At 41.9% G+C, this 26,599-nt stretch overlaps 2 protein-coding genes across 8 annotated transcripts in view; both read left to right on the forward strand.

Annotated features, from left to right (window-relative positions):
* Positions 1-12,798, forward strand: part of IQUB (IQ motif and ubiquitin domain containing) — a 62,365-nt gene extending 49,567 nt beyond the window's left edge. For all 7 annotated transcript variants that reach the window (XM_019491922.2, XM_019491932.2, XM_014601094.3 and 4 more), the window contains 3 exons: positions 409-657; positions 7,605-7,790; positions 11,877-12,798. In XM_019491922.2, the coding sequence (XP_019347467.1) occupies positions 409-657; positions 7,605-7,790; positions 11,877-12,044 (603 nt within the window). In that variant the 3' untranslated portion in view covers positions 12,045-12,798. The remainder of the gene's footprint in view (positions 1-408; positions 658-7,604; positions 7,791-11,876) is intronic.
* A 9,100-nt stretch (positions 12,799-21,898) lies between these two features.
* LOC102572825 (V-type proton ATPase subunit S1) overlaps positions 21,899-26,599 on the forward strand; it is a 96,012-nt gene continuing 91,311 nt past the window's right edge. The window contains exon 1 of the mRNA XM_019491950.2: positions 21,899-22,055. Within this exon, the coding sequence (XP_019347495.1) occupies positions 21,943-22,055 (113 nt within the window). The 5' untranslated portion in view covers positions 21,899-21,942. The remainder of the gene's footprint in view (positions 22,056-26,599) is intronic.

Genomic DNA, 26,599 nt, shown 5'->3' on the forward strand with positions numbered 1-26,599 from the left:
TACATGCTAAATTACAGAACTATTTTGTTGTTTTTTCACATTCAGTTATATTTCCACAGTTGTTGAAGATCCGGATACATACAGTTAATAGCAATTGCTTTGCAACATAATGTCTCAGGTCTTAATCTAGTTATAGAAGAATAAAGCAGTTGATTTTTTTCTGTAAATAGTTTTAACAAACACAGTAAGAACAAAAGATACAAAGCCTGTGGATTAAAGAAAACCAGTTTGACTATTTTTAAACAGTAATTCCTATTCTGGGTTTTGAAGTTAGTCATTCTTATTATATTCTGGTGTGATGCCTTACATAAATCTAGAAAGTAAATTTATTCCTAAGGATGTTAACACATCCCTATTTAATAGATATTTTTTACCTGTTAAACATCTTTTCTTTTCTTTTCTTTGCAGGTTCCACCAGATCCCTTAAAGCTTTATAAAAACATTAACTTTTGTCGTGGTTGTGAAAATTGCCTACCATCTACAGAATTCTCCATACCTGCCAATTCACTCACTGTTGGCAGATGCCGACGGTGTTGCAAGCTTGATAATGAGGCTCAACAGCGAGAAGCCTTTTTGAAGTACAAATTTATGCTAAAAAATCTCAGAAAATCTGAAGCAGATTATCAGGATGATACTAAAATTGCCTTTTTAGTTCAGGTACTGTGTGCAGGTATAATGCTAATGAAAATTAATGGCTTGTGTTGAGTACCACTTTTTTCCCCCCTGTGTTCATTGGTGATGCTAAGGGCAGTTGGTTTAAGTTGTTATATTAGCCCATTACTTTTATGTACTTCTAAAATTAGAAAGAGATAATCTGAAAATGCATACAGTTCCTCCTGTGTTACATAACATGTGGTTCCCTCCTAACTAAACAAGCATGAAGAAATCGAGTTGCTGTCTTAAAGTGTAGTAGAACCAAAAAAGGGAAAGGAAAGTCTGATGGTCAGTATCACACATTTACCTGAATCCAAGACAGCCCGGGATTTAAGACGACCCCACCAGTAATTACATTCTGTACATTAACACTTTTATAAGTTTGTTATAATTTCCCCTGTATAAAATCTAATTATTGGAGGATTGTCTTAAACTTGTCCCCATCACTGCAGGGGGGATTAGGCCATGAGGGAAGTAGTAAGGGGGCAGGCAGTGGTATAGCCAATGGCATGCAGTAGAGCTGTAGGAGGGGTGAGGGAGGCTGTAAGGGGGCAGGTGGTGGGGAAGAGGCAGGCAGTTTGCCCCCCTGCCACCTGTCCCTTCCCCCACAGCCTGTGCTCCCCACCTGGCCCCTCAGCCTTGGTACAGGGAGAGTGGGGAGGTGTGCGAGAGAAGAGGTGTGCAGGGGTGTCCAAGGGGGCGAGGCAAGAGGCAGGTGGGGCAGAGTCTGCAGGGGGCAAGCAAAAGCTGTGAGACTGGCCCAACTGAGGGTTGGAGCCAGAGCCACAACAGTTGCCAGCCTCCTCGCCCACCTCGTACTCTATTCCAAGGCAAGAGGCTTCCCCCTCACTCCCCCGCCATGTTAAATAGGGTGAAAAACCTCATCTTGGAATTGGGTGAATATACTGGTCAGGAGGTCTGAGTTCTGTTCCCAGTTCTGTATGATTATAAGCAAGCCACTGCACATCTGTCTCATCATCTTTATAAACCCTTCTATTTAAGTTATGTAAAGATGAATGCTTATAAGGAGCTTCAAGATCCTTGAATTGGATTTATTTAATTACTAGACTCTTCTGTTAAGCTCTTGAATAAGGAAAAGACAATGGCACAGGCTTTGAGCCTTCACTTGTTTAGTCAGTTGAACATTTTTGGATTTTATTATTTTGCAAGCATTTCTTAGAATCAAGATTTAGTGAATTATTGATAGGTTCACTTCTCTAAATTATTTACTACCTTCTTTAATATTTGAAGTGATTGATTGATTGATTAACTAGTTTGTGCTTCTTAGTGCTTTTGGAACATCTTAATCGATTTTTAAAAACATCTTATTTTGAAAAAAATGTGAATTTTAGTAAATGACTGCTTGGATTTTGTTAACATACTATGTTGGCTCATAATATACAACTATATCAGACCCATATTAAGAAATATTATTCAAGTAAAGGGATTGTGTAGATATTGTTCTTGTTAAGAGCACATTCAATTTAGTGATAAAAATAATGGAATCCTAGGACTCCTATGAAGTCCTAGGAGACAGGTGAGGTACCAGAAGAAAATAATGGAAACTTTTTTTCTTCTTGGCATTAAATTGCTGCTTGTCTTAGTTTGGCCATTCTCCAAAGCCTCGTGATATTCTTATTCTTGGATCTCTGGTCTGTGCATGTGACTAGTGGAATTTTCCCATTTAAAGTCTTTGGCTGCCAAGCAATTACAGGCAGGTTCATGAATGCTTTGGCCTGGAACATTGGTGTTTGTTGCTGCCCCCAACCATCAGATTCTCTAACTGCTAACTGAAGGAGCATGTCTCAGCTCTACCAACTGAAATTGGGCCATTGAAACATTGCAGTTTTATTAATGCAGTTTTCATCTACTTTAACTGTGATATTTTGCTAGATAACAAAGGAATTTTGGTCTGGCCTCAGAGTCTTAGTTCACTGAGATTGTACTGAAATCTTACGCTTCCTGAATTTTCTGTGCTTCTTGCCCATTTTTATGGACTCACTGACCCCCAGTCTTCAGTCCTCCATGCCACTTAAGAGATACCCAATTAGCAGCTCTGGCTTCTAAAAATGTTTCAGGAGCAATTTGAAGATATTCTGATCTTTTATGAAATACAAAAATACTTGCTCCCTGGTTCAGGAAAAAGAAGGTAGCACAGAATGTAGTGAGGTGAAGATAAAAGGTCAAAGATGCAACACCATTATAATGGTGGGGATATAGGCTACCAAGGCAGGAAGAACAGGTGCATGAGGCACTCTTCAAAGAAATTATTCAAAAGTTGTGAGTTGGTACTGATGGGAGACAAACTTTGTTTGGAAGAAATTTTTCTGTTCCAGATTTCATGATCCTGAGATGGGGAAAGCATGAGGTCAGCAGAACTAGGACTAGATTTCAACTGACTCAAGGAGTTACTAGGCATGCTACCATGGGAAAAGAGACTGAAAGATAAAGGTGCCCAGGAAGGCTGAAAGCTTCTAAAGGGCACAGTACTAGAAGCCCAACAAGGAACTGTGCTGATATGATGGAAGCACAAAAACAATAGCAGGGGACTAATGTGGCTGCACAGGAAACTTCTAGGTTGCCTCAAGTGTAAAACAAAAGCATACAGGCAATAGAAAGATGGTCAGGTCACCAAAGAGGCATACCAGGAAATAAGGAGAACTTGCAGGGACCACATCAGAAAGGCAAAGGTAAAAAAAAAATGAGCTTCACCTGGCAAGGAAAGTTAAAGGCAACAAAAAAAAGCTTCTATATGTACACAAAATGCAAAAAAAAGAATGGCGCAGCAGTTACTGTGCCTCAGTCTTCACAAAAATATTAGGCTGCAAGCAGCCAGCTAATAAGGATTATTTGAATAAGGAAGGGGATAAGATGAGGGATGACATAACAAAAGAAGCAGTTGGAAAGTTTCTGATGTGTCTGAATGAGTACAAGCCAGCAGAGCCTGATGATGAATTTCAGCGCAGGGTACTGAAAGAACTGGCAGAGGAGATCTTGGGAATAATATGTATGAAGACCTAAGAGGCAGGTGAGGTACCAGAAGACTAGCAAGGGTCAACATAGGGCAAGTGCCCCTGTGTTTATAAAATAAAATAAAAAAAGATAAAGCAAAGACAAGGACCAGGGGAACTATAGATTAGTTAGTCTCGCCTCGATATCTGAGAAGTTACTGGAGCTTATCATAAGGAAGTCCATTTGCAAGCGTCTAGAGAAGGAAAGGCGGTCATATGCATCCACCATGGGTTTACTAAGAACGAATCATGCCAAACAAATGTGATACCTTGTTGTCTACAACAAGATAACTAGTTGGGTGGATGAAGGAAATGCTATGGATATAGCATCTGGACTTCAGCAAGACTTTAGTCAAAGTCCCATATGACCTTCTCATAAACAAATTGGAGAAATATATGCTGGACACAACACTACTGTAAGGTGGACAAGACAACTAGCTCAGTAGCTGCAAGCAAAGGGTGATTATAAACAGCTCCATATCAGAATGGCAGGAAGTTTCAAGGGGAGTCCCACAGGGTCTGTCCTGGGCCTAGTGCTGTTCAACGTGTTGATTATAGGTCTGGATGCCGCAATAGAATGCAGCTTGAGCAAAATTTGCAGGTGATACCAAACTGGGAAGGATCACAAACACTCTGGAAGACAGGAGTGTAATTCAGAGGGATATTGACAGATTGGAAAACTGAGCTGGAGCTAACAGGGTGAAGTTCACTGCTAATAAATGCAATACACTATACATCAGGAGGAATAATCAAAAACAGAAAAACAAAATGGGCAGCACCTGGATGGATGGCAGCCCTGTAAAGAAGGAGCTAGGAGTGTTGGGGGATCATAGACTCAGTATGGGTCTGCAGTGTAATTAAGCTGCACAAAAGACAAATGCATTAATTGGGAGCATTTGGGTGCAAGACACTGGAGGTGATAGTATCTCTTCACTCATCACTGGTATAAAAGAGACACTAGTCTGTTTACTCCAGTGTTGTAGTCTCTTTACTTCTCATCTAGTACTCTAGTCTAAAATGTGGTTTGGGGCTCCACATTTTCAAAAGGACATGGAGAAGTTAGAGAGGAGGGTACAGAGGCAGGAAACAAATGATAACGTTTTTGGAAAGCAGGCTATATGAGGAAAGGTTGAAGGAAATAGGCATGTTGAGCTTGCAGAAAAGGTATTTAAGAGGGAACATGTTAAGTCCTCAAATATCTGAAGGGCTGCTATAAGGAGAACACCTTTTTCTCTCTTGCTGCAGAGAGCTGGATGGTTTAGACTGGATATCAGGAAAAAAGCTTCTTCACTGTTAGATCAGTGAGGTGTATTGGCTTAGACTTCCTAGGGAAGCTGTGTAGTCTCCATCACAAAAGGTGTTCAAAAAGTTGGGTAAGAATTGGCAGAGCTGGTCTAGAAGTAGCTATGCCTTTGCTCTACTATGGTTATTTCTGATGCTTCTGGGCTTTGCTCATGCCACTGTTTTTCCCCCCTGCTGCGGTGCATCAGGATTTTTGTTTTTTGCTTTGTTTGTTTTTTTTCCTCCTTTTTTCCTCAGAAGCACTGGGTGATGGCTACAGTGGGGATTTTGACTGGGGCATGCTAGTGTTCCTGCTAAGACTAAAACCCAGAGGTTCTGGCTAGAGAGTCTTGCCCCTCTGCTCATGGTCAGACCAGTTGCCACATTTGGAATCAGGAAGAAATGTTATCCCATGGCTAGATTGGTATGAGCTGTGGGGATTTTTTTGCTTTTCTCTGTAGTGGGGGGCTCTTCTTTGGATCTCTCAGTATATTTTAACAACATTCCCAGCAGCAGGACCCTGGTCCTGTTTCCCCACCCCTCCATCCCCCGCTTTACCTGTGGCAGTTGAGAGTACTATGCTTTGTGGTTGTCTGACAGGGTTGATTGTGTAGTTTTAATAATAGGCTAGACTAGGATTTGTATAGGATGGTTAGAATAGGGATAATCCTGCCTGGGGGTGGGGGTGGATTAGGTAACCTATGGAGGTTCCTTCCAATCTTACTTTTTCTATTATTCTGTAATATGCTACTGTCTGATAAAACAATTTACCTGTTGCAAGTGGCTGACTTAACAGCCAGAAGTCCAGTGGTAACTCCAGGACTGGCTATAAGATGGAGGAAGCATCTTTAGAAAAATAAAGTGGAAACCAGCCTTAGGAAAGCTAAAGGAAGAGAAAACCTGTAGGTCATGCAGTTAATGGAGCTCTGCACTCCAAACAAACAGACTTACAAGGATTCTAAGCCTATCACACTTGGAACAGGAGAATGTTCCCTGTGCCCTCGGGTCATATTTCCCAACGGGGGCAGGACAAAGTCCTCAGTCTGGAAGGATAGTACATTGAGAACTCGGGATGTGACATTTTGCAAGAGTAGCGGCACTGGCTTGAAACCTTTATGGGGGGGAGTCAACCCCTATGAGGATATTATCTGTTAAAATGTAATTGCCATTGTAGTCAGGTGATTTTGTTGTTGTTGTTGTTCTGGAAGGAGAAAGAAGACTGGGATTTATCTTACTAGCTTGGAAAAAGACGACACATTTCGAAATAAGTCTAAGTAAAAAATTATTTTAATGTAGTCCTGTAATAATTTTTTCCAAGACTGCTGCAGAAAAAAAATAATGGAATATAACAGAGAAGCTTGCCAGGGTTCAACATGAACCACTAGCCCAAAACCACCTTTTGCATCAGAAGGACTATTTTAAGAAGAATAAGTAGTGATTTCACATGGCTAGTAATAAATCAATGTAAGATTAGTATGAACAAACCATAATGCTAGGAGGAAATAATCCTCTTAGGCAAGTCTTTCGTATATGGAAGAACTTAAATACAAGCAGGTGTCCCATTAGGCTGCTTGGTGTTGTATTGTGTTTTGCTTCCTTTTATTTGATCTGAAGCACCGCTGCAGGGTGTCACAGTCTCTCTGAAGAGAATGACTAGCAATGTCATTACACGATAATAGACTCTATGACAACAGCAGAGGAAGGCAAAGGTGACAGAGCAGAATCTTTCATGTATGTGGTGGGGAGGGAAGGGGGGAGAATGGTGTTTTATGTTAACCTAATCAGAATATATTTAGGGTAGGCCAGGTAGATTTTGTCCAATTGCCTTTCATCTTTTGCAACTCAGATTATGTTGATGATGTGTAAACTTCAGTAATATGTAACAGAAGCAAATGTTGTTGTTAAATGAAAATTAATTTTGGACTCTAAATGCTAATAAGAAGGAATTTAATACATACCATGAAACTGTTGCTGTTGTTAATAAGTAAAAACCAAACAAATAGGTGTATCACAGCACCAGGAAAGCCTAAATTAAACAGAAGAAACTTGATAATTATAAGAGCAGTTAAACAATTGAGCAAGCTGTCAAGGGAAGATATAAAATTGCCATCAGCAAAGATTAATCCAGAGTGTCTAAGAATCTCATCTTTTAGAGATGTTATAGGAAGAATTAAATTAATGCTTCTGTACAATACTGTAGGGAGAAGAGCCTGATGATGACTTAATAGATGTTTCCTCTTCTCTAGCTAAAATCATTCTCTAGCACAGTGATTCTCAGCTAGGATGCTGCAGGACCCTGTGGTACTACCACTTCCTTCGAAAGGAGCAGTGAGGTACAAGGAGATAAGTAGATAAGTGCAGGCTCAGGCTCATCTCTGCCTGCTCAATCCCCCATTCCCACTGCTTGGTTCCTCTACAAGGAGGTAGCACTGTAACATACAAATTTCGTTTTTGAAATTTGATGCCATTTAATTCACAAAAGTTATGAAGGAGTGTCTCAAGTCCAGTGAGAGGTGCCTCAAGTCCGAAAGATTAAGAACTGTTGCTCTAGCATATGCGCAGAACGATTTGAATTCAAAGCCTTCTCTAAAGGATGGATAGGTAAAGTGTTTATAACAAAAGACTATTGTTTTTTCTCAAACCTCTTTTAAATTACAGCAACAAGATCTTCAGTACGTGGTTGAGAATATATGGGGTTGTCAATCAGCTCTTAGTGCCTGCAATGATCTTTATGATTTGGTCATGGTCAGATGGGATAAACATTGTGAATGGTCTCCATGGAATACTATCCTCCTCACTGAAGATGAAGCGAAGGCACATCTTAAGCTGAGCAGCCTTGAGGAGGTAAAATGGAACACGTTCGTTTTTTCTTACAGTATATTTTACATTTAATAGGATCTTGTGATCACCTTGTTTCATTAAATCTATTTAATAAGAACAAAAATTTGTATGTAATGATTAGATTCTGTTAAAACTTAGTAAGCATTCACCATGTACAAGCTTTTCGAAATGTCATTTTTAGATACATACCATTCAAGTGTCACTTATTTGTTATAGTGTACAATTAACTGTCAAAAACCCCAACATGTTTGCTTTTCTGAGTAGAGGATGTTACAAATCTGCTTTTCTCAGTTAAAGAGAAAATATTTTTTATTTAAAGAAATCCTTGAAACTCTTAAATTTTGTCAAAAGTTTTATGTCTAAAGGTACAGTAATCTAACAAGTCCCACATTGTAGCTATGGGGACTTAATGGGCTGGAATATTTAATATTCTAAAACTCAGGAGATTTCTTAATATCTACGTATGTCAGGTGATTGGTAATGGATTACAGTGTTTTTCTCTTTTGGGTTACTGATTTATGTTGGTAGTGACCCATGGTCACTTCCAACATAAATGTTTGTTTGGTGGTCATGCAATGTCTGTTTGGTGGTCAGTGTAGTCTCACTTTGGTAGTCAGTTTAGTCTCACTTTAGTTCCTAATGGCACATGTCCATGTCAGCTTGGGCTTTCAGAGCAATCATTCAGACACCTTCTAGTCAGCATAATTTTTTTAAAAGGTAAAATACATTTCATGCTGGAAGAGGAAACTCTTTTGTTGAATCATCTCTTCCACATTAAATCAACAAAACTGAAAAGGCAATCTGATTTCTTGGCAGAACCTTTGTTCATGTAGGCCCCTGGCAGATGTTACACTAACACAATGTCATTAGCTTTAGCAGGCTGACAGCAGCACAGTGCAGCACCATGCAGGTTTTGGGTTGTTTACATGCAGAGGCCATCAACTGATGAACATTGCTAGAAGCATAGCATCATGGACTGGTGCCCAATACTGTACTTCCTGCGGTGCTCTTAGTTATAAGTCAGTATAACTAAGGTGGTAATATACAGTTCTGCTTCTGTTTCTCTAAATACAAAATTCAATGTGACAGTCTCTATAGCTTGCTCACTATAAACCCTAAAGGAGTTGTCCTTTCTTCTGTAACTATTTCCCTTTTAAATTTGAAGTCAAGCTTCCTAAAAATCTTTATCTGGTTTTCAGAACTATTACTTATTTATTATGCTTACTGCATAAGCTGATGGAAAATATTGAAAATGACTAGAGAAAGAACTTTAATTCTACCAAAACATTAACTTAATGTTTTTAATAGACATAGAGTTTATGCCAGAATAGGGATAGATAAAGTTTTCCAAATACTTTAAAAAAAAAAAAAGTTGCTTCATTTTAAAGCACTTCTTTTTCATATTTTAAGTAGATCATTAGTAGTTGAGGTCCATTGTTTGCTGCTAGTGGCCACTTGTTTCTGCAGAAATGAATGTCAAATAAATGAAAATAGGGAAGATATTAAAATATGTTTTAAGGTGTCATTTGCTTGACAGTAAATAGAAACAAAAATGTACAGCTTTTCCCCTGTTACTGATGAGAACACAGCAAACAAGAGACCTGAATTGGATTTAATATCAGTAAATTTGTTTAGGATGCAGGGTTACTAATCAGTAGCAATTGAGCAAAGTTTGACTAGTGTCATCTAGGGACATTTGCCTAGATTGAACTGCAGTCCCAAAACTGAAATTCCAGGTTTCTTCAATTACCACACAGAGCCCTTTGTGTATTTAATATAATTATGACAGTATCATATTGAATATAATTTTAAACATTTTCAGTTTGCAGAATTTTGGATGAATGAACTTCTAGAATACAGAGTGGTTCAAAACATACTCTGAATAAAATGCTACAAAAATGTTTAGGATGATATACCCTAATGAGCATTTACAAAGGCTCAGACTAATTCCAATCAAGAAACAGATCCCTTATCCATTACCTTCAAAACACACAACTTCTAAGCACTGCCAGTCTCTTCCTAATCCTTTTCCTGCCCTTGACAGGTGTTAATTTAATTGTTCAATGGAATCGCAAGAATTTTACTCCAGATTCCAAAAATTGCATGTCTTGCCATGCGTGATACAAGTTTCCCTCGATTTATGCATGTTCTTTATATGCGAATTCACTCTTACGCAATGAGCATATTTAGACCCATAATTCGTTATATGCAAGGTAAATTCGCTCTATGCGATTGGCATAGATGCCCCCTCGCTCAAGCAGGTAAGTCTGTGGGGGGAGGGGAAGGTCCATGGCCCCACTCACCCCAGCCCTGGCTGCAGCAGTCCTGGGAGCAGCCAGTGCCAGCTGCCTGCAGCTGCTGGGCTGCACCGTGCTCCACCTGTCCCCTCATGCCTGGGTTTGCCCCAGCTCCTGGGCTGCACCATGCCATGGTATAGGCAGCTGGTGTCATCTGCTCCTGGGGCTGCTTCAGCACAGCCTGGGGTGAGTATGGACAAGCAGAGCCCTGGGCAGCATGGGGTGCAACACTCACCTCAGCCTCGGCTGCAGTGTCGCTGGGAGCAGCTGACACCAGCTGCCTGCACTAGGGTACAGTGCAGCCCAAGAGCAGAGGTGAGTGGGGACAGGAAGAGCACAGTGCAACCCAGTGGCTGCCGCTGGTGCCAGCCGCTCCTGGGGCTGCTGCAGCCAGGGCTGGAATGAGTGCCGCTCTGATCCCTCTGCTTTGCTGCCTTGTGTAGTCCCGGGAGCGGCACCCCTCCCCCTGCCCCTTCCCTAGTCCCAACCTCATTCCCTCCCTTCCTCCCTCACCGCCATGGCAATCTATCCCTATTTGTTACATTGTTAAGTGGGTTTGCTTTATATGAATTTGATTTATGCACCATTCTCCAGGAATGCATGTACAGCATAAATCGAGGGAAACCTGTATGCAAGATATGGCCTAGTTACCCTAGTAGGACATGTAACCTTTACTATTTGGGATACAGTTCTTCAGATCCCATCACCTGTCTGCTGGTGCTCTGGAAACTTAGCACTGTTCTTTGATGTTGGGTTGCCTAGCACACCCTTTACATGTGCAAGCCTATGAGAAGCCCAGAATTGGGGAGTGGATCCCAGGTTCCCCTCATGCCCAGAACTCTAAAGGGCTGCCCCTACAGCCCTGTTGCCATTGCTGCTAGGCAGCAGTGAGGAGGACAGGGCAGTCTGCAAACTATGTTAGGGAGCCAGTGGCTCTTCCCCTCATCCCTTTGGAGGTAGAAGGAGAACGGATCTTGTACATGCCACACATTCAAATTAAAGAATGATACAAACCAGACACAATGATGTTCCACATTTAACAATTAACATCTTTGACTGGTTTGCCATTTTATCATGTGATAGAATGCTTACACGTGTGGCATATTACAGTTTATTGCACCAGTAATGCATTAATTATGTGACAAATGTAACATCTGACAGGCCCTAATGTAAACATATAATGCATGTGCTTTTGGTGATGTGTGGGATGCCCTACACTCCCATTGCTTTTTTTTTTTTTTCCCCTAACATGACAGAGAGGCTATTATTTCACTGGAGGCACTCAGTACCTTCCAGACTCAGAGCTTGTCTATATTATGGGGCTGCAGAGCTAGCTGTCCACAGAGCCCCTAGTGGAGATGCAACGCATGGTGACAAAAGGGTATTTTTCTGTCATCTTCTCTACTGTACCCCCCAGATTATAGAAACTAAGCTGGCAGAAGCCCTCTTCTGTCTGCGTAACGTCATCCACACCTAAGGGAAAAGGAGGTGTATATACTAACGAGTTACATTGTCAGGTGGTTGCAACAAGTTACATTGATCTTTTTGAACGTGCATCTGAGCTGACATGTCTATGCTGGCACAAATTAGTAGTATATACCAAGTATCAAGTCTTATGACTGCTGCACAGTCATTAAATAACATATATGAATTTGAATGTTCTAGTTTAATTTATTAGATAGTAGGCAGTTAGCAAATACAGTATTTATGCTTAGAATATGTAGCAACATATACAGATAGGTTGAGTGATTTTGCTTGCATTTAATGGAACTTGCATTTTCTTTACTTTCAGGCTTATGAAATGGTGTTTATTCATAGGATAAAGCACAAACATGTCCTGGCAAAAAACTATTTCTCTCAGATTCCAGAGATGGCATCTTTTTTGCATAGAGGTGACAGGCAGACTAACACAGACGAACTTTTAATAAGTAAGCCTGTCCCTTCTAGTTCAGAAGCATAACTCTTCAGAGATGAAACTGCTCCCTGAATTATTGATTTAACATGACTAACATGATTTAACTGGATTAAAAAGTTGTCTGTTTTCATCTATAGCTTCATTATATTTCTAGAACGTAAGTAACATATCAAGCTAAACTTCCAGGAATCTAATGGTTAAATACAGACCAGCTGTTAAAACTGTATTTCATGTTCTATAAGTGTGTTATTTTTTAAAATAAAATATATTTAGCGTGTAACTTGTAAAATTCAACAATAATTCAAAAAATTCTGCATAACAGTAACTATCTATGTATCATGCAGTGCCTTGAACTTTTGGCTGCAGTTGTTTTATAAATATTACAGTGAAGAATTTAAATAATTCCCTTTGTTTCCATTTCTATATTATAACATTGTAGGATTTAATACATTTTAAGTCATTTTTCTTTGCTTCAAATGTATCAGGCCCTTTGGCAGAAACCATAAATAGAAAAAACTCTCATCAGCTCACAACTGCAGAATATATATGCTAGTTAAAATATAGCTCCAATATCTTGCAAACATTTGTGCTCAGAAGGATATGTACACTTACAAATCATTCCACTGAATTTAATGGGACTACCTGCATGCAAGTATTTTGTAAAATTGGAACTATATATTTTCAGTACTCTTTTGAAGTTACAGCAGGAGTCAGTTTCTCCCATTAATGTGTGTTAAATTATTTTCTTCTTTGTATTTGTATTGTATACGTTAAATAAAAAATTATATAAGAAGTTTAACAGTTTCCTTTCTTTGCTTTGATCCACTGTGTTAGGCAATTCTTTAACCCCTGGTTGAAGGCCTGTTGCCCTGACTAGTATAATTATTTATAGTGAATAAGAAGTGTTTACTAAGCCTATATTTAGCAGCAAACTAATTGAAAATTCTATTAGAAGCTGTAAGCAGAGCCACAGGAGACTTAGAACCTAACCAAGCAATGCACATTGAAGTTGGTGAGAGTTTTTTCATTTATTTTACTTCAATGCACGAGTGCTGCGTGCCCACAGAGGCTGAGAGGGCACGGTGAGCTGCCCCAGGCAGCGCGGCACCAGCATAGGTGGCGGTGGGAGCATGGCGGTGGCAGCCAGGGAGCTCCTGCAGGCAGCCGCAGTGCTGTCAGCAGGAGGGAAGGGGATGAGCTTTGATCAATGGTCGGTGACCGCCCACAAACACCGCTGGCAATCGCAGACTACCCACAGACGTTGCTGTCAGTGTCAGTGGTACCTTTTTGCGGGGGGTGCACCACCACGCTCAAGGGGTACATGTGCACCCCGTACACATCAGTGGGGTTTGGTGCAAAACCAGCAAAGCACTTAAGCCCATGTAGAGTTTTAAGCATGTGGAATAGTCCAGTTGATTTCATGTGCTTTGCTGGATCTGAGCCTTCATACAACTGTTGGAAATGAGCTCTCTGTCATGGAAAAGAACATGCCTGTTAAGAAACATTAGAATTATTGTACAAAAGGGGGTTCCAGAATCCCCCGCCCCCATCACATGGTCCCAGACATCAGAAAGTCCACCGCTTGCCTGGGAAACACTTGGCTGAGAAACACCACCGTCATGGTGCATGGCCTGCCCCTGGGGCCCCAGAAGTTCTGCCCTGTAGGTCACGAGGCACAGGCATGACCGATCAGATAGCAAGGGGTTGTGACCCCTATAACAACCAGCCCCATCACCCTTAACCTATTGGGGGTTTCAGTGGCATCAGACCTCCCGAGAATGGCACCAAATAAAATCTTTCAGGAGAAATCATTTTAACAAAGTATAGATAAAAAGCAAGTCATATACTAAAAATCAAACATCTACTATAACACTTTAATTTTATTTCAAAAAATATTTTAGTCCTGATTTATGTATGTTTGAGCAGCATATATAGAGGTGATTGCATAATAGCTCAAAATAAAGTCTTGATTTTATATATTATGTGTGGTGGGGGCAGGGGGTATGTGTGGGAGGTGGGGATCAGGGAGTTGGGTGTGCACGTGTAGGGGCTGCCCGAGCGCTAGGTCTTGGGAGCTGGCCAGGGGTGTGTGTGGGGTGGGGAGGGGAAGGAGGCACATGGGTGGTGCAGATACAGTTTGCCCACTCTTCCCCTCCGGCCTGCAGCTGCTCCCTGGCGCTCCGCATGGGGTTGAGCCCTGCCCGCTCCCACCCAAGACTGCCTGCTTGGCGCTCCCACCTGCACCTGCCCTGGGCCTTTCACCTACTCAGCCACTTGCAGGTGGCTGCTGATGGTGCCTGGCAGGCAGAGTTGGTGGAAAGTGGCCTGGAGCTGGACCTCCATGTGCTGGGGCAGGAGCCCCCAGCTGCAGCTTCCCTTCCCTTCCAGCTGCTGTTAGTTCCCTTCTGCCTGCCACCATTTCCTCTCCCTGCTGTCCCGAGCGCTACAGCAGGGACAGGAGGAGGAATTACTGGAGGCTGGAGCTGAGCAGTTCCAGTTGGAGCCCCAGCCGAGTTCCAGGAGCCACACGTGGTGACAGAGTGCAGGCTCCCAACAGCTCCCTCTTGTGTCTCGGGAGCCACATGTGGCTTAGCTGAAACATAAAAAAAAAAACTAGGCCATAGACTGTGTTGGTGTATTCATCCTCATGTCATGATCATGACTAACTTTTTTTCAGTCTGTTTGACTTTAAATTGGAATATTTGGATATGCATAGAAAGTAGGTCTATGATGAATACAGCATGATTGATGCATATTTTTTTATGATACAGCAGGACCTCTGTATCTATATATCAATCCTTGACTTTGGATTCACAGATCATGTCACTTTACCTATGACTAAAGCAGGACAGAAAGTGAATAATATAAGTCAGCAAATTGACTAACTGCATCAAAATACTGTATTTTCTCCTATAACATGCACCCCTTCCCCAGAATCAACCCTCCCAAAATGGGAGTGCTTGTATTAAGTGGAAAAGCTGATTTTCTACATGGATTTAGAAACACCCTGGTTTGATTCCTGCTCCACAGTACAGTCAGCACCTGTGGTATTACTGTCGAAGCAACTGAGGGAATCAATTGATTTAATGGTTCATTGTTCTTCACTCTACAGGTATTAGCCACCCTTTCTCCTTTTAACTGTGCTCATGTTCCACTAATGAAGCTAACTGTCCTTAGGGCGATTTTGCTGTCTGTTTCTGGTCTATTTCATAGTCTTTTAGCTCTTTTCAAAATCATAGAGCCACCTATGGAGACCAGTCTTCAGGAACAGCTAAAGAGTCAGGTTTAGTTATGCAGAAAAGGGAAGGTGAGTCAGTTGAAAATTAGGATCTGTCCTTACTTTGTGCAGCCATAACTCTGGAAAAAACTTTTCTTCATTTTGCCTTTCAAAAAGGTGCATATTCTATTTGGGGGCTTGTTGGATACAGGTTTTGGGGTCTGATGCCATAAGAAAGAAATAGAAAAAGGTTCCTCGACTCTAACCTAGTATCTGCAAAACTCAATCAGCAAAGATTTTTCCAGGTGAAGGAACAGCCTAGTTCATTCAGGTTGTGTCTGCTCAACTGCTGAGTTAAGTACCTCAATTTGTTGAAGTATTTTATCTGCTGGGAGAAATTGTTTAGATTGGATCACATCTGTTTGGTTTTGTAGATACAGGACAAATTCTTGAGACAAATACCATTATTTTTCCTTCAGTTCCAGCCGTTCTTGGTCTCCGAGATAGATAGCATCAATTTGAGTTGCAACTTGTGTTTAGGAACTGTGTCCTTTCTGGCTGTTGAGAGTCTGAGAATTTGGTAGAAATTATCAGTGTTTCCTTGAAGGTGACCAGATAGTTTGGTTGGTTGGTTGGTTTTTGATATATTAAAATTACACATGCAAATAGTTGCTGTTCCCGAAGTGGCAGGGAGACTTGGACATAGACTGGTAACTAACTATATCTATTGTATCTATTGTTACTTTTCCAGTATCTGTTTACATTATTGAAACAGCTGTGAAAGCTCATAATACTCAGCTGGGTGTTAACCTGGTTATTAAATAAAGCATTGCATTCATTTGCATTGGTAGATGATGTTCTGATAACAGATAGAAATTAGGTGTCTATACTGCAGAGGGGGGCCTTGCTTCTGTGAATTGAATTAAATTGTATTGTGAGGTGGTGTCAGTGGTGACTCCTAGCATTGCAGGTTTCAGGATAAATTGTGCTGAATGGGGTGCTTCATGTCTCTTGGTATCAGTTCAAGTAGGTTGCACAGTTAGGCTGGTATCATTTATACTCATCTCATTTGCAACTACAAGGATGGAAAACGTGGTTTTTTTTTTAAAAGAGATGCAATTCTGACACCTTGAGACCCAAGGAGCTGGCCCTTGACCTATGCCCACATTCTCTGTTCCTCAGTCCAACCATATGGAAGTGATCAATGTATGAATCCCTCTCCAGCAACCTAGGGGGAAGTTCTACCATAACTGCTTTCATCCAATGGATACTTGCTTGTTGATGAAAGGGACATAGCATATGGATTGCATATGCGGGCCTCTCTGCTTCTCTTTCCTCATCAAAAGACATGTCCACAAGAACGGGTGCTGAAAAGGTTCTTCTTCAGCACCTGCTGCTCCTGAAGTGGGTCTCTTCTCACTGGATAGAGCTTAGACAGGGGCAAATCCAAATATTTTCATTCAACAAGCACCTAGTTTAATCCATTTCCAAAGAAAAAAGCTCTGGCTTTCCCCCAGCATGCTTTAGAGCAGGGGTGCCAGACTCATTTGACCATGTGAATGGAATCTGGACTGTGAGGCACCTCATAGGCCAACAACCCACTTCCATATCCATTCTACAGCGTTTCGTGCTGCAGCTGTACAGCGTTAATGCCACTCCCTAACATTCCCCATCTGTCACCACGGTAATTGGAGCCATCTGCATGCTGAGCCTCATGCTGATCCAGTGTCAGCAGTGGCTCCTGCAGCTATAGCAATGGGGTTTAAGTGGAAGCAGCGTTAACTCTGCTCCTGGTGCCAACACAGAGGCTCCTGCACTGCTGACAGCTGCATTAGGAAGCCCCATAGGCCAGAAGACCCATCTCTGATCTGGGAACCTGGATCCTAACAGGAAGTTGCAATTAGAAAAGCATGAATACACATTTTGTACCAAAAAGTGATGCATGTAGTGATGGATTGTTTGATGATAGTAAAATAATTGGTGATCAACATTTGACACTATTTTTCCCCTCCAGGGGTAATACCTGACATCAGAATTAAAATCTCTAGCCTATTTTAAGGCTCAGAATCAATACAAACATGCTTTCATTGTCCACAGTTGCTAAGGAATATCTTAATATGCAGTTGCAGACTGCATGCCAGCTACTGAATCTGTTTCGTGGGTCATATTTAGACTTGACCTTTCTTTTTTTCCTCTCTACAGTCATTGTATTGGCTGCTTATACCCATGAATTGCTATTGTTACAAAAGACATCCCCTTGTGATAACTTAGGACCCTAAATTTACCTTCATCTGCATCTATCTGGTAGCTACACTTTCTATTCAGAATTATTTAAGTCAGGGATGCAGAATTATGAAGCAGAGACATTTCATTTAAGGATTTAGTGGAAGAAGAAATTAAGCCCACATCCCTCTTCCTTGCCTACTATTTTTTGCATGTGTGTGTGTCCCATGTTTCAACTTTGACAGGATGAGAAAGACATGGGTTATGGTCTCTGCATAGGATTGAATAAGAAAGCATGTGTACATTTGGACAAGCAAGTGGGAGTGGAAATCCAAAATGGGCTTTGGGAAATCAGCATTTATACCCTTTTTCATGTAATAAACTGATTTGTAGCTAAGAGAGGAGATGAAAGTAACATTTTGTCATCTTTCCTCATTATAATAACACTTCAAAAATGAGAGATTAGTCTGAGTGACAGGATTTTAAATCTATGTTCGGTGTTAACACCTCAGTGTTCTAAGTTGTCTAAATCTGGGGTTTAGTTTATGTGTAATTTAAGGATAAATATTGAGGGATGTATAATGGTAAATTTTACACAATTCTTGCTTGTTAGATAGCATCAATCTGAACATGTAGGTCACTGTTTGCATGCTACTTGATTAGAAAAATGGAGTCCTGAGATCTCCTTACACTTCAGTTCGAGGTAAGTCACCTTTTTTACAAAACTCTTCCCCCACAATAGCTATGTCTTTCCTTACTGTACTTGTCATGAAAATTTTATTTTTAGGGACTAACAGTCAAAACAAGGAAATAAAGCAAATGTCTTTATGTTCATATGCAAGCCAAACTTTTTGATGGAGGCAAAATAAAGTCCCAACTATAATTTCCTCATATTCTTTTCTTTATTTAAACAAAACTACAACTCAAACCTCTGCATTAATCTCTTTCCTATCTGGGAAGGGAAAAGAAAGTTTCCCTCATTTCACAGCTTCTCCTTTTTATTTTATTTTATTTAATTTCTTTAACCCACTGTGTTCAGCTATCTGATACATACGCTAGAACACAGTAACCACATGCAGGCCCAAGCACCAGTACACCCTCTTACACTGATTTCTTCCTTCTCCAGCTCAGATTTTATGACAGGAATTCCATACGCTTCACACTAGAAGTAGTTGAAAAGAAAATTGAAGTTTTGAAAAGAAGGATTTTCTAGCTCTGTAAAGACATCCTAACTGTGCCTTTATAAATGAAAACTATTTGACAGTTGTTAAGGAGTTGCCTGCCAAAGACATTGCATCAGTATCTGTTAATACTGTGTCTTATGAAACAGCTTTTGAGACTAAGGATTCAATACCTTGTTTTTCTTCTTGGCTTTCATAAAGGCCAACCCTGATAAGATTTCTGAGTACTACTCTGATATAAGTATACTCTTGAGTAACACTCTGAATAGCAGAGACTTCCTGTGCCTGAAGAAGGGTGATTATACCTGAAAGCTTGCTAAGAACTTTTTTCCAACTACCCAGTTGGTCTAATAAAAGATATCACATCTACTCAAAGAACCTTGCCTGCCTATGTCCTTAGACCAACATGGCTACAACCAAAAACCCAGCAACTCTGATACAAAGCACTTAGTAGCATGTATTGTATTGGTGATGCCACATCAACCATGGAGTAGCCTCACTGAAACCTGATTCTGGTATCATCAAAAATCTTGTATCAACCCCATCCATGTATTCTTTGTTTATGTATTTTTTTCCCCTAACTTTCACCTGTTCAGTCTTCTTGTTTTCTCCCAGCCAGGTAGCTGTAATCTTATCAGAGGGAGTTTTGCAGGCAGCAGGTACATGAAAACACAATCCAGGAGTCTTCCAGAACTGCTGTGGGAAAATAAAGACTAATGCTGTAAGACTCCCATTGTAGGGGCAGTGTGAAGTGGAACATTCCTCATGTCTACAGTATTTTGTGTTCTGACTGAACTTGTCCTCTTCAAACACTCCAGTTGGTTCTACCTTCTTTCCCTTTTAGTGTTGCCTTATTTCATTTGCTCTGCCTTACCATGACCTATAGTATTTCTTTGGTAAGAATGAATAAATCAAAATCGAAATTGAACCTTCAAAAGTAGCAGGAGCTATTGATGGTAAAAGCTGTCTGGGATACATATAAGTGTTATAAAGAGGGTAAGCAGAGGAGTTTGTTTACATTTAATTTTACGTAGCTTTCCTCTTCTATCACAAAACTGATTTTATATTAAAATGAAGTAATTTTTTACATAATATAGAAATAAACTAAGGATGAAGTCAAATGGGTCGCAAAAATTCAAGCCACTAATGCTCTCTTAAAGTTTCAATGTATGACACCTGCTTCCACTTCTGCTCATATCCTGCTACCTTGAGTTTGCTGATGGCTCTTCACTGGTCCTTTCTGTATCATTGCTGCTCTTAGGCTAAGATCAAGTGTGGTTCCTAGTGGGCCTATGCAAAGCGGCTAGTATTCTCTTTGGATTCAGATTTGGCCGATTCGGGGGACAGTGATTCGATTCGGTGATTTGAAACATTCTCCTGAATCGACTCAGCCAAATCTGATTCAGAGATTCAGCTGAGGCCAAATCAGCTGAATCTCCAAATCAGCTCCATCCCCTGCCTGCTCTCAATGGCTCCCCCAACCGTTCTCCCAGCTCCCAGCTCTTTTAAAAAAAGACTGCACTCACTGGCTGTTGCCAGGTGGGGGGGGGTCCCCGCTGCCCCACACCATGTTGAGGGCTCTGTCACAAGCTCCCTGGCCCCCCGCCCACTTTCCCAGCTGCCACTGCCTATGGCTGTCCCGCTCACCCCAGCTCTCGGCCTTTAAGAAAAAAAAAAAAAGCCCCAACTCACTAGCTGCTGCCCAAGCGAGGATGATCCCCACTGCCGCCCTGCCCATCCCCCCCCACTGCCCCGCACTGCATGGGGGGCTCTGGCACAAGGCCTCTGCAGCAGCTGGTGAGTTGGGGCTTTTTTTTCTTTTTTTTTTAAAGGCTTGGGAGCTGGGGCAAGTGGGGCAGCCATGTGGCGGGGGGAGCCTGGGAGAGTGGGCAGGGGCCAGGGGGCTCATGAGAGAGCCCCCCACACAGCATGGGGCAGTGGGGGGCAACAGGGATCGCCCCCTTGCCTGACAACAGCCAGTGAATAGGGACTTTTTTTTAAAGAGCCAGGAGCTGGGGTCAGGCAGGGCAGCCATGGTGGGGGGGCTAGGAGAGCGGGCAGGGGTCGAGGGCACTCAGGGGGGGCTGGAGGAGCAGGCAGGGGATGGGGCCTGGCACAGGTACCCCCCATGGTCCCCCCCCCAACTTAGGAGCGTGGAGTCCAGATCCAGCTCTCTGCTGCAGTGAGCAGGGACTGCCAAATTGCTGAAGCTCTCCAAGTCTTTTCCGAATCGATTCGGAGAGCTTCAAATTGATTCGGACCTTTTAATTGGTCTGATTCGATTTGCATTCAGAAATTCGGCCACCAAATTGGGCCGAATCTCTTCCAAATCGAATGAGTACCCTAAGCTTCGCACAGCCCCAGTTCCTAGTTCAGCAGTTCATGGAGTGCTTCTCTGACTCTGTGAAGGGTCAGCATGACTCTAATGTTTACGATACTACTTAATTAAACAGTTGAAAATGCACATGAATGACTTCAATATAGCTCAGCGCTTGAAAATGTCAGAGCAGAATTTTAAAATGAAACATACAAAGGGAGCACATTATTAGAAAGAAGTAATTCCTGTAACCATTTTGTTCTATTATGTTTCCAAGTTATTTAAGTCATGCCATTATAGTCAAGACATTATACTTTGCTGTTGACTTTAGCCATTTTTGTTGTATAGGTCAATACTTTCTCTAGGAAAGGAGAATTGAACAATCCCACATTTTAACTGACAAGTTCCAGACTTACCATTTTCTCACTCGCTCTTCCTCCTCACAGGAAGCTGCAGTGTACAGATACACTGAAACTTTCAAACCTGCCAACACCCAAATGTGTGACATTAGCTTCTGCAATGTGTGAAGGAGCTAAAGCTGAGGGGCAGGGTAATAAATAGCAGAGGAACAAATGGAAATATTGTGCAATTCATTTTTCTTCAACACAAGTAAAGTTTTCTTTAACTTTGAGATTTAGCAATTTAGCCAATATGTTATAATGATATTGCAGTGAGTTAGCAAACAGATTGGAATAAATGTAGGCCTCAAGATCAATGTCCTGTGGATGATCAGTTAATAGGTCTGTGTGTAAGATTCAGGGCGCACACAGTCCATAGAATATTTGTGCATATTTTTTCACTGAAAGTTGTTAAAAATTTTAGCATTCAGGTTCAGTTGATGAAGTGGATGTTTTGAAAGTTCATACTGTTGATGTCAAACAGCTCTGCCTAGCACTCTGGCTGGATCCAGATACTGCAGATTAAACTGGCAAATGCAGCTTGCTTTGCCATATGTTCAGAGTTTTCTTTGCAGCTAGTCAGTCATGTTCTAATCTGAGTGGAAACATGGCCAGGTTCTATTCTGTTGCCCCAGTCCAGCTGTTCTGGTACCTCACTGGGCTGTTCAAAGTGGCTCTGGCTGTGGACCATGTTCCTATGCTGCTCTGGTCAACTGAAAGGTAAGAAATTAAAATGTACAGCTGCATTTATTGTGCTAAAAATCAGTTCTATTTCTTTGGCTGTATTTTGATGTGTGTAGAAAATATCAATTGTGATCATATAATCAAAGGCTGTAGTGGTGTATATATACACAAGTAGCTGAATTAATACTGGCATTTCCTTACTTTTGCATACCTGACTTTATACCTTCATATTTGTTTTTAATAGCTTTTTTGTACGTATATGTGTTGTAGTGTTCATTAAGTTAAATAGCTAGAAGGGCATGCATTTTTTGAAGGCCACAAGAAGTTTCAATACAAAGAATTTTAATATACTTTTCAACCTGACATGAGACACTTGAAAGTAAGAGGGTTTAAAAGGAATTGCAAGGTCATAAACTACTTTTGACCAGGTTTGGAGGCATTCCAGAAAAGGATTCATGACCTTTTTCCAGAGAATAGAGGCAATAGAACTGCCATGCCTAAGCTGTTTCTGCTGCCCAGCAGACTTGTATAATGGTGGGTTTAGGTAAATTGTTCTAATCTCTGTGCTCTACTACTTCCCTGCTGTTAATCCTGTCTTCTTTGATTGTAAAATCTTTGGTGCAGAGCCCATCTCTTACCCTATGTATATAAGCATGTATAATATCTAGTAACATGGCTTGGAACCCAGTTGGGGCCATTAGATGCTGCAGTGATAATGATAATTACCTTCTATTTCACTCTGGAAATTTGACATCTTTTTCCCTAAATAATTTCAAACTTTGTCATGATGGAATGATTTCTCCTGCTGTCAGTAGCCTCCCAGTAGTGCTCATCTCTTAATGTTTTATAAAAATCAATAGCAATGGTGGGGAGGGAATGTCTTGCAGGTGATTCAGTAATGTTGTTCAGTCACAAGTTCCCAGGCAGGTTATAAGGTAAACTGCTCCTGGACGGGGAGTAGTCCTGCTTCTAAGCACCTTTTGACCACTACAAAGTGCAAGCAGTCTTGACAAGTCTGGATATATGAGACCTGATTCTCTTAGACTTGTATCACTTCACTAACTTCAGTGGAGTTACCTTAGTTTTACACCTCAGTAAAAAGAGAAAGGAATCAGGTCAGTGGTTTCTGGGAAGAAAATCAACCTACGACAGTTAGTTGAGCTGGTCTCCTCCACATTCCTCAAGACCTTGGCCCAGCGTATATTATGTGAAGCACTATAAAGTATTTCCCCTAGCAGGAGTCAGAATTAAATTCTGTTTGTATATGTAACACTTATATTCTTCTAAATGCAATACTTTAATGAGCAATTGCCTTTGACAGATGAATAAGAGGATGCATTCTGTATCTCTCTCTCTAATGTATTCTACATTCCAGCCAATTCATCTTTACATCATTGCTGATTAACCCCACTCTTGACAAATGCCTATGTTTCTCTAAGGTGTCTGTGGAAATTGCATCTTTGGTTCCTGAGGAGTAGGAAAAATCTAAATAAGACTATGAGGCTGAATTAGGTTAGTTAACTTTGATGGTGTTTCTTTTCTGAAAGAAGGTTAAAATTGATCCTGTGATGTCAGTGGCTTTGACTTCATTCAGAACTCCAAAAGTTGACTAATTATGTATCTTTAAATAAAATCTAAGATCTAAAAGTGTGTGTTTAAAATAAAACTAATTTTGATAACAATTTTTTCTTTTAAGGATCCATTTTCAGTCTCTTAAGATCAATGTTTCCGTTTTCCTAGTTCTTATTTTATGTAAACATTATACCTTTTGCCTGTATAAACAAAGTGCTGCTCTTGTGTTAAAACAAAGGTCATTGCAAGATGAGCTTTTGGAAAGCAGAAGTCAGGGAGTCTAGAGTAGTAACAAAAATAAGCTTTGCTTTAGCAAGCAATTAACAACCTGTTCCATGCAGTTTATTCAGGGTAGTTAGCTAGTCTACAGCAAGAAAATCAGGTAGACAAGTGTGGTGAAAATAGCTTTATATTTATATGAAAACAACTCTTCCAGAAAGAAATGTACCTATATCCGTGACCTTTTGTGTTTTGGGGGAAACTAGCATATTTGGGGATATGTGAGAGGGCACCCCAGGTGCCAATTTGGCAGGGGCACCAGAATCATCCCCACCACTGTGGAGTCCATGCCCTGGCAGGATTCCCATGCCAGAAACTCTGAAACTGTATCTGGCTCCTGCAACTTTAAGAGCAATAGCCGGAGGGGAAGAGCATGCGTGCCAGCAGCAGCTCAACTAGAATTGGAGTTCCAGGAACGAGTAGAGTACTGCATCCCATTACCTCACAACCCAAGTGCCCCCTGCTGTTGGAACCCATGTCCTTCTCCTCCCCTTGCCCCACTCTCCTTCAAGATTTGTCCCAACTCTGCTTGTTAGGCCATTGTTTGGGGAGCAGTGTGTGGTGGGGGAGCAAGTACTCTGATGTGGGAGAAATTATTTCTGGTGAAAACAAACAAAGTAAAGATGAAAGATATATGTTTTTATAAATATAAGGTAAAACCAATGGTAACTGTAGTTTGCATGAAAAGACACTTCTATATATTTGGTTTCAGTTTCTACATGCCATACTCTAATACTAGGGACAGAAGTTACACATAAGCCAGTTTAAGCCAAAGTCCTGCTGTTGTGATTCTGTACTACAAATCCTAGAGCAGGGGTGGGCAAAATATGGACCATGGGCTGAATCCAGCCCACCAGGCCACTCTATCTAACTCACGGGACCCCTAAAAATTAAGTAAATTAATATTTATTTGCTCTTGGCTGCCTGCCAAAGATTTCATAGATTTCATAGATGTTAGAGCTGAAAGGGACCTTGAAGATCATAAAGTCCAGCCCCCTGCCCCAGGGGCAGGAACTCAGCTAGGGTCAAAGGATCCCAGCAAGATAAGTATCCAAACATTTCTTGAATGAGTCCAGAGTAGGCGCCTGCACCACTTCTGGAGGGAGTCTATTCCAGGCCTTGGGGGCTCGGACAGTAAAGAAGTTTTTCCTTATGTCCAGCCTAAAATGGTCTTGGAGAAGTTTATGACTGTTGGTCCTTGTTATCCCTCAGGGCTCTGTGGTGAATAGATGTTCCCCCAGATCCGGATGTACACCCCTTACGTACTTATAGACAGCCATCAGGCCACCCCTGAGCCTGCACTTTTCCAGGCTGGAGTCCCATAGCTCTCAGCCTTTCCTCATAAGGTCTGTTCTCCTGCCCTCTGATCATACGCGTGGCTCTCCTCTGGACTCTCTCAAGCTTCTCAACATCCTTCTTGAATTGTGGAGCCCAGAATTGGATGCACTGCTCCAGCTGCGGCCTCACCAAGGCCAAGTACAGCAGGAAGATGACATCCTGAGATTTACTTGAGAAGCATCTATGGATGCAAGCCAGAGTTTGGTTTACTTTACCAGCTGCGACATTGCATTGGTGGCTCATGTTCATCTTGTGGTCAGTCATGACCCCCAAGTCTCTTTCAGCTGTGGTGCTAGTGAGCATAGCACTGCCGAGCCTGTTAGCATGCTACAAGTTTTTTTTCCCCCCGAGGTGGAGTACCTTGAATTTTTCAGTATTGAATGTCATCAGGTTTATATCTGCCCACTTTCTAAGCTTATCCAAGTCAGCCTGGATCACTAGCCTATCCTCAGGTGTGGACGCTATGCCCCAAAGTTTAGTGTCATCAGTGAACTTGGCCAGCGTGCTTCTGACACCAATAAAGATGTTAAAGAGAACTAGTCCAAGGACAGATCCTTGGGGGACACCATTGGTCATGGAGCAATATAATGGTTCGCTTCCATCGACGACTACTCTCTGGGTCTGACCTCGGAGCCAATTTCCCAGCCATTGGATTGTGGTATAGCTGAGGCCACAGTTAGCCAATTTTTCCATGAGGAGATCATAGGACACCAGATCAAAGGCTTTTTTAAAGTCCAGACATATGATGTCAATTTCTTCTTCCTTGTCCAGGTGATATGTCACCTGGTCATAGAAGGAGATGAGAGTAGTCAGGCAAGACCTACCCACAACAAACCCATGCTGGCTTTCCCTCAGATGACAGGAGCCAGGGGCAGTGGGACCCAGGGAGAGCTGGCAGCTCCACCCCACCCCCAGCCATTTCCCTGACTTCCTGCCCCCTCACTGTTCCAGCACCACGTGGATGCATCCCTGGACCACAAGAACACATGGCCACACCAGTATCCCAGGGTGTGTGTGTGCTCATAGGGCAAGTCTCACATACATGCCCCCCCTTGTACTGCCATACACGCAGACACCCACACCCCTACACATGCCCACATGCTCCCTCACCCACCCCCACACCTATCCACCCATGGGTGCCTTGTTCCTCCTAAAGCTGGGGGGGCATGGCAACCACCTGCAGATGGCAGGGGTGGGGGCATGGTGGCAGCAGGTGGGGACCTCCAGCAGGTGGCTGTGGCAGTATTGGCAGTGAGGGTGGGGGTGGTGAGCACCAAGTAGTGATCAGCAACCACCCACAGACACTGCTGGCAGCAGTGGCAGCAGCCTATCTCAGGGGTACACGGCCAATCTCAGGGGGTGCATGTGTTGCCAATGTATCCATACCCCCC

The sequence above is a fragment of the Alligator mississippiensis genome, chromosome 4 (assembly GCF_030867095.1).
Source record: "Alligator mississippiensis isolate rAllMis1 chromosome 4, rAllMis1, whole genome shotgun sequence".
Taxonomy (NCBI): Eukaryota; Metazoa; Chordata; order Crocodylia; family Alligatoridae; genus Alligator; species Alligator mississippiensis.